We start from the raw sequence: 8,996 nt of genomic DNA on the forward strand, positions 1-8,996 counted from the left end.
TAGGGCACAAAACAAGAACAGGACTGTCACCAAAAAGCAGAAGTACCAGCATCTTGGAAAAGCCACCCACAGACTGGGACATTTTATTTCCTAAAATATTTGCAGATAATATTACAGGACCACTCTCGACACACACAATCCAATTATTTATTATCCTCTTGAGCTAAAAGAGATGTTCATTAGAAATCACCCCGAACACATGTCTATTGCATCCATTAAGCAAAGCAGTAGTTTCTGAAACATTTTGGAGAATGATCACTTTCTTCTCTCTCTCCTTCCCTTTGTTTCAACAGCCGCCTGTGTCAAGTGCATCCTGTTCTGAAGTCCGTAGACATGTTTAAGTTCAGGGGACCATCTACAGTTGGAGACCGCCTTGTCGTCAAAGCCATTGTCAACAACACATTTCAGACTTGGTAAAGCACGTCTGGTGCTCTTAGATTGCTATAAAATGAATTCAAACTTGCACATAAGCAATGTTCTTTATCTCAATCTGGAGGTGAGTATAGGGAATACTTTAAAATAACGACATTCCTTCTAATTTTTTTTGAAATTTCATGTTCAAAATCTATAGACATACATATTAATCCTCTGTTCCACTGAGCACTCCTCACACTAAGTTATGATAAGTTGGTTTCTGTCTCATAATAAGGTTGACTATATTTCCCACTTGATCCAGGATGGTCTTCATTTATGTGTATCATAATCATTAATTCTTCCTTTCACTCTCAAAAGGGTCCCATATGGTCAACCAATTCATAATGGACCTGTCATTTATTACTAGGAAGTCCAAAACACTTCTCAGTTATTTTTATTATTCTTGACACACAGAGAAAAGATTTAACTTGGTATTTTTTTCTTTTTAAATGTAAAAAAGAACATCTGTATTTCCTATCCAACTTCATTGTTTGATACTTTTAAATTATAGAACTATTGTTTTAGAAGAGAAAACTTGACTTTGGGATAATTTAACACCCCACCCCTCCATTACCAAAATTTATTCATAAATGTATACAAGGTTCCACTGACCTTTTTTACTACTTGAAAGTGGGAAAGTAAAGCAGACATGCTCCCAGGAGCTTGTACATAAGATCAATCGTCTTGATGAAATGGATGTTAACCGCTGCATAGATTAGCAGACAACAAAGAAACAACAACACAGGGTCCTCCTTCTCTTCCTTGCCTGGAGGAGCTGGTGGGGTGGTAGGCCAGGAGGCCTAGCATGCTCAGACTCTCTGCCCACTACCCTTCTTGCCCTTCTGCAGTGTTGAAGTTGGAGTGCGCGTGGAGGCCTTTGACTGCCAGGAGTGGTCTGAGAGCCGGGGCCGTCACATCAACAGTGCTTTTCTCATTTATAATGCTGTCAATGATAAGGAAGAACTGATCACATTTCCAAAAATCAAACCCATGTCAAAGGTCAGTTATTACCACATGCAGTTCAGTAATCAGACCACTTATTCTGAGGGAAGCAGTGGTACAGAGCTCCACCCAGAATCTTTTCCTGCACTGGCAACAACCTCCATGTCCATTCCCCTTTGCTTTTCTTTCTTTTTTGCCTCACAAAGTAAAATGATCCTTTTCCTCTTTTTCCAAATCACTCTGGTCTTTTATTTAAATGGCGAAGGCCCTGAAGATCTCACATCTATTCAGCCACATGCTGCTATTAGAAGCATATGTCTTCCATGTCTCATTTCTGACTCTCTTTTCCCGCTTTATATCCAGTTCTCTACGCTGCTCTACATTCATCAGAATTAAGTCTTGTGAAATAAGCTGCCTTACTGCCAGCTCTGACCTGAAGATAGTTCAAGTAAAGACTCCTTGTCCCAGTTAGCCTTTTCAACTGACTTAGGAGAGAGAGACTTAAGGACTGTAGCACAGAAATATTAAGAATGTATTGATTTTACTTTCTTTTTAATATTTATTTAAGGATGATTTTCGACGGTATCGTGGAGCTCTCGCACGCAAGAGAATTCGCCTAGGCAGGTAAGGGACTCAGGTGTAAAATTTTATGGACTTTTATCTGACAAATTACATAGCAAAGAGCCCTCTCTGGGTCTCTATTCCCACATGATATAAAAAGAGAAGCTTTGATATTTTTTGACTGTGGACGCTACTGTGATGAAAATTGTTCTTCCTGATTGTTCCACCAGTAAAGGCAGCTTTTTGTAACTGCTGATTTCACTTCAAGATAGTGTCACAGTTATTGCTATGTGCTAGATACAGGGAAGAAAACTATTATTTAATATTTTCATTTTTTCCAGAAAATATGTCATTTCCCACAAAGAAGAAGTTCCACTTCGCATTTACTGGGATATTGGCAACCAGGTGACAGTTTTATGATCTGAAGTTCTTCATGTAAAAATCACTTCATTACAAAAACAGGAACCCCCTCATTTAACTGGCTCACATTGTGCCTACCCTGGTTAGATGTAGAGGTGAACTGTAGCAGCCTGTCATCTCAAAATGAAACAAAACCAACCTGTGAGTAACGAGTCAGCAGCCAGATGCTTCAGTGCTTCAATGCCTTGCTTGAATTATCTACACAGTTACTGAGTCATAGACTCTGGCTGATCTGCATCAAATGCATTCAAGCAACATAGGACACTGAGAGCTAGTGTCTCATCATGGTCTATGCTGAATGACACGCCTTCTCAACAAAAAAGTATTAGTCATTTTAATGTTTTGACCATGAAATGTAAAGGGAAATCCAAATTTACTTATTACACATTGATTATTAGTCACAAGTCTAGTCAAGGCTATGGTTTTTCCCATGGTCATGTATGGATGTGAGAGTTGGACTGTGAAGAAAGCTGATCGCCGAAGAATTAATGCTTTTGAACTGTGGTGTTGGAGAAGACTCTTGAGAATCCCTTGTATGGCAAGGAGATCCAACCAGTCCATCCTAAAGGAGATCAATCCTGGGTGTTCATTGGAAGGACTGATGCTGAAGCTGAAACTGCAATACTTTGGCCACCTCATGCGACGAGTTGACTCACTGGAAAAGACTCTGATGCTGGGAAAGGTTGGGGGCGGGAGGAGAAGGGGATGACAGAGAATGAGATGGCTGGATGGCATCACCGACTCTGTGGACATGAGTTTGAGTGAACTCCGGGAGTTGGTGATGGACAGGGAGGCCTGGCGTGCTGTGATTCATGGGGTCGCAGAGAGTCGGACACGACTGAGCAACTGAACTGAACTAAATTAGTCACACTGAAGGGTATTCTTGTCTTTACTTAGGATACCAATTAAAATGATACTAATTTCCTAAGCATATATGACTCACATGACTTATCTGAATTCTGAATTAAGAGTCTGAGACAGAAATTATGTTCCTATAACTTAGTTCTAACTTCAACATCATCACTTTGGCTCTACCAGTATCCATTTTCTAAGCAGAAAACATTTGATCACATATCTGTGTACTGAACTCACAGCTTTTCAATTATTTATACTTTAGGTATCCTTGAGTGATGGCAATGTGGAGGCTCTCAAAAGCCTGGCAGCCAAAAGTGGATGGGAGATTACCAGTGCTGTGGAAAAGGTAGGAGGCATTCAGGTATACATACAACTCACTGCCCATCATGAATGAAAGTTATCATGGTAGAGGTTGTTCTGCTACTTCTAATGCTGCTTTCAAGAAGGTAAAAAGATGGCAGAGTACAAGGCACCAAGTCTCCCTATGAACACAGCAAAAATACATCTTTATGTGGAGCAATTCACAACACTGAAAACAAACTGGAGAGTGGCAGGAAGACTCTTATACAACAACTATGGCTATAAAGAAAGATCAACACAGAGTCAGGTAGGAAGAGAAAAAACACCATCAGGTCAGGACCTGCATCCCTAGGAGAGGATACCCCAGCCCTGAGGTCTCACCCCTAGAGAAGGAGCACCCTTAGCTGGTTTTAAAACCAGTGGGACTAACAGAAGGGCTGTATAAGAAACGTAGACTCTACTCTTAAAGGAATCAATGTTTCCTTATTCCTGGGAACAAGGCAAAGGATGCAGACTGAAACTTCCCAGGGCTCTGCTCTACTGCAGTTCTCAACTAAGGCAAATAAAAGATCAGGACTGGAATGTGTCACAGGGAATTCTATCAAACATACAAAAAAGAGGTAATACCTAGCATTCTCAAAATAAATTGAAAGGAACACTCCCAAATTCATTCTATAAGGCTATTGTTACCCTGACACCAAAATCAGACCAAGACACTCAAAAAAAGAGAAAATTACAGGCCAGTACTTCTGATTAATATAAATGAAAAAATCCTCACCAAAATATTAGCAAGCTGAATCCAAAAATATAAAAAAAAAAGGGATCATACACCAGGATTAAATGGGATTTATTCCAGGGATATAAAAATGGTTTAATATTTACAAATGAGTCAATGTGATATACCACATTAACAACAGGAAGGATAAAAATAATATGATCATCTCAATAAATGCATAAAAAGCATCTGACAAAATTCAACATCCATTTGTGATAATAAATCTCATCCAAATTGGTATGAAAGGAACATATTTCAATATAATAAAGATCATGTATGATAAAATTAAAGCTAATATCATACTCAATGATAAAAAGGTAAAAGCTTTTCCTCTAAAATCAGGAATAAGACACCTTTTATTTAACCTACTATTGGAAATTCTAGCCACAGAAATTAGACAAGAAAAAGAAATAAAATACATTCAAATTGGAAGGGAAGAAGTAAAACTATCTCTTGTTTCAGACAACATGATACTATATAAAGAAAACCCTAAGGTCGCCAACAAATATTGGAACTAATAAATGAATTCAGGAAAAGTTGCAGAATACAAGTCTCATATACAGAAATCTGTTTCTTTGCTGTACACAAATAATGAACTATCAGAATGAAAAATCAAGAAAACAACCCATTAAAGTCACATAACAACAACAAAAAAAAACCTAGAAATAAACTTAATTAAACAAGTGAAAAACATAGTCTCTGAAAACTATAAAACACTGCAAAAATTGATATAAAGAAATAAAGATATAGAGAAATGGAAAAATACAGTGTTCATGGATTGGAAGAATTAATATTGCTAAAATGACCATACTGTCAAAATAATCAAAACAGTATGGTACTGGCACAAAAACAGACACATATAACAATGGGACAAAACAGTGAGCCCCCAAATAAACCCATGCATTCATGGTCAATTAATTTATGACAAGAGGGCAAGAAGATACAATTGCAAAAGTCTCTTCAATAAGTGGCAGTAGGAAAACTGTGCAACTATAGTAAAAGGATGAAATTAAAACATCTTCTCCAACTGTATGTAAAAGTAAACTCAAAACAGATTAAAGACCTAAGAGTGGAAACCATAAAACTCCTAGCAGAAAATACATTAAAATGAAATACTCTTTAACATAAGTCATATCAATATTTTTTGGATCTATCTTCTAAGCAAAGGAAACAGAAACAAATAAAAAAAAGAGGACCTAATTAAGCTTAAAAATTTTTGCACAGCAAGAGAAATCATCAACAAAATGAAAAAACAAGCTGCTGAATGGAAGAAAATATTTGCAAATGATATAACCTATATGGGGTTAACCTCCAAAATATAAAACAGCTTATATATAAGAAATATAAGAAAACCAAACAACCCAATTAAAAAATTGGTGAAGACCTGAATAGATATTTTTCCAAAGACATACAGATGGCTAATAGGCACAAAGATGCTCAACAATCCTAATCATCAGAGACATACAAATCAAAACCACAATGAGATCACTTTACACCTGTCAGAATGCCTATCATCAAAAAGACCACAAATAAATATTGGTGAAGATGTGGAGAAAAGGGAACCCTATTACACTGTTTGTGGAAATGTAGACTGGTACAACCACTACGGAAAACAGTGTAGCAGTTCCTCAGAAAACTGAAAATACTGCAGAACAACCATATGATTCAGCAATTCTACTACTGGGTATGTAGTGTATAAATATACACTTATAGATATATTCATATATAGTCATATATACAGGAGTATAATCTATAAAAATATTAAATCACTATGTTATATAACAGAACACTATTTAACACTATGTTAAATTAACAGAACATTATAAATGAACTACATTTCAATTTTTAAAAAGGTAAAAAAGTCTGGGGAAAGTTTTTTTAAGAGTCAAGTATCTTTCCAGCTCTGTCTCTTCCCCTACCTGGGCTGATCTAAGGGCCTTCAAATCACCCTACACATTCCTACCTCCGAGCTTAGTTCTCATATTCCATCTCTTTCTCCTTCTCTTCTCTATCTACCCCAGTCCTACCTGGGCTTCAAGACCTGGGACAAACACTTCTCCATAAAGCCAATCATCTCCTACTGAAGGAAATTATCACTTTAGGAACTCCTTTAACAATTACTTCTTTATGATTAACTTGTCAATTAATTATGCATTATCTCATGACACTCCATAGCCACATTGAATTGATATTTGTCTTACATAGTAATTTTACAAATGGTCTTTTCCCTTAACTAGATTCAGTACAGTTCAGTTCAGTTCAGTCGCTCAGTCGTGTCCAACTCTTTGTGACCCCATGAATCACAGCACGCCTGGCCTCCCTGTCCATCACCAACTTCCGGAGTTCACTCAAACATCTTAAGAAAGCAGCCTTGACTTTTTGTATCTCAGCACCTTTTACAATGCTTTTGCATGTCATCAAATTGAAATAAATGTGTATCATTTGAATTTCATCTACCTTCAGAGGTATATCAGGTGACCCTTTGAAGCTGATGCCCACACTAAACATATTATAAGCTCTTTGAGGACCATTTTGTTCATCACTATCGTCGCAGAACATAGCACGAGCTGGCATTCAGGAGATGCTCAATAATGCCGACACTTTGTCTACGCTCACGTTTCAGTGCATACTGTTTTTCATCATCATTGAAACAGTAGCCTCTAAAACAGGATTACCACATGTTCTGGTTTTCCTTGGACAGTCCTGGTTGTCCCATCATAATTATTAAACATGCCCACGTGTTCCAGTTGGAATAAATTATATGGTCACTCACCCTGCAATAGAAGCAAATTCAGATACTACTTCCTTGTTTTCAACTCTGACTCTGACCTCCTCCGCACGTTTTAGCTCTGGCTGTTTGCTTTTACTATGCCTTGGTGCTCTCTTCTGAATCCTTTCAGGGCCTTCCTTATTTTCTTTGCATCCAGTTAGGTTTCCATCTATGCTCGGTTCAGTGATGCACACAGGTTTAACATAACAAAGTTACATTTAACAATGCTTCCATTTATCCTTTATAAAAGGTGCCTCAAGACCTTGTTTTCTTTTATTAACATGAAATCTGCTTCTTCCATCATTGCTGGCATCTGAGCACTCACTGAGCAGCTTAGTAAAAGACAAACTCATATGTGGAATGAAGGATGAGAACATACTTAGTGAAGTCATATAAATTAAAGTTTCAATTCTTTTGGAGTTTGGACCAAAACCCAACAACCTAAACAAATAAATGTGATTTGCAAGTGTCTAAGGAGAGCCACCAATAATTAATTCTTAACTTTCTGTACAGTTACTTACCATAGAACATTGTATAACTAAAGAAACATTCTTATGTTATCTCTGTTGAATTTGAAGCCCTCCTTTTTTTCAGATTATATTTATGATAAAAATCTAAGTTTTTTCTTTTTTGGGATATCCTCTTCTCTCCCACTTTTTAAAGCTTTTATGCTTTTAACTATCTTTATCCATCATTAAAATAATTAAAATTATTTTTAATTTCAAAATATAGCTTATTTTTTTCTGTCACCTTTTAGCTGAAAAAATTTTCACAACTATTAAGAATTATACTTATTTCTGGTTTTAAAAATCTATACTTATTTTGATATAAATTTTGATAGATGGCAAGTCTAAAATTTCTGGTATTCGTAATGAAAATTGGGTAGTACTTACTGTTTTAATCCATATTTCATTTTCAAGGTATAGTGTTGGAATTAATAATAGCACTAATACAAGGAGCAAAAGATGAGCCCTCATCTTAAAGGAGTTATATTAATAGTCTATCTTGAAAATATCTTAAAAAGTACTAAGACTATCTTGAAAGCATCACACATACACCATACACCATCACACATATACCATAGCTGAAGGATAATTTTAAGGTAGTTTATAAACAAGAGTGAGATTTAGTATTTAAACTACAAAGGTCAGCTCTTTGGCAATTCAAAGTCAGGGAAGATGTTTAAAGACAACTTTGGAGAGGAGTCGATTCTTTCCTCCTTGAAGACAGTGTAAGGATAAATTGCTGGAGGTAAAAGAGGCTTTTTAGGCAGTAAGTAGCTTGAGCCACATCTTGGTAGAAATTAGCATGGGTGAGAGATTGGCCTGATAGGAGTAGCTTTTTATTTAGGCAGTAGCTGAGAGAGGACAGGAAGCCAGAATGGCAAGAACCCTTGACACAGGAAAAAACCCACAGGAAACAGACCAGGGGAGATCTATTCTCATTGAAGCTGGGGAGTGACTGGCTCCAGAGCTGCACCTGACCACGTCCCCTCCCCTTAGTCAATGTGTAATTGACCTCCAAGGACTCTACCCTCTCCCCATGCCTCTGTAAAAACCAGTTTTGTCCTCCTTCCCACAATACAGTCTCAATAACATATCTGTCAACAGATAGTATAAAACTCTAAAACTGAGCTATTTCCACTTGTGCTATTTGTATAAGATCTAAACTCATTAAACAGAATCTTATTAGAATGAAAAAATATATCATTAATAAAACTTTACCAAGCTCCAGCAAATTTTGAACCTACTTTAAGCTTCATTTCATAGAATAAAATTTCATAGAATTGAAATTCATTCTCAAATGATAAAACATTTGAGATGATAAATGGAATGTAACCTGTATTTTTCTAAGCGTGAATGGGAACTCATTTTCTTGGAGAGTTGGTCTTGGAGAATTTTTTCACTCGGCAAAAGTTGGCTTTCCTAAAATAGTACAGTTTAAAGAGAAACAAGACCA

General features: G+C 36.7%; 2 protein-coding genes across 4 annotated transcripts in view; one reads left to right on the forward strand and one right to left on the reverse strand.

Moving 5' to 3' along the window:
- Positions 1 to 8,996, forward strand: part of ACOT12 (acyl-CoA thioesterase 12) — a 40,622-nt gene that overhangs the window by 25,405 nt on the left and 6,221 nt on the right. The window contains exons 7-11 of the mRNA XM_088838503.1: positions 294 to 413; positions 1,263 to 1,413; positions 1,925 to 1,980; positions 2,259 to 2,322; positions 3,455 to 3,538. Coding sequence (XP_088694629.1) covers positions 294 to 413; positions 1,263 to 1,413; positions 1,925 to 1,980; positions 2,259 to 2,322; positions 3,455 to 3,538 — 475 coding nt within the window. The remainder of the gene's footprint in view (positions 1 to 293; positions 414 to 1,262; positions 1,414 to 1,924; positions 1,981 to 2,258; positions 2,323 to 3,454; positions 3,539 to 8,996) is intronic.
- The window catches only part of ZCCHC9 (zinc finger CCHC-type containing 9), a 34,407-nt gene continuing 25,841 nt past the window's right edge, over positions 431 to 8,996 (reverse strand). For all 3 annotated transcript variants that reach the window (XM_088838501.1, XM_055430032.2, XM_055430030.2), the window contains one exon: positions 431 to 1,357. The gene's annotated coding sequence lies outside the window, so the exon portion shown is untranslated. The remainder of the gene's footprint in view (positions 1,358 to 8,996) is intronic.

Source organism: Moschus berezovskii, chromosome 8 (assembly GCF_049115385.1).
Source record: "Moschus berezovskii isolate FMDL1 chromosome 8, NW_MosBer_1.0, whole genome shotgun sequence".
NCBI classification, from domain to species: Eukaryota; Metazoa; Chordata; class Mammalia; order Artiodactyla; family Moschidae; genus Moschus; species Moschus berezovskii.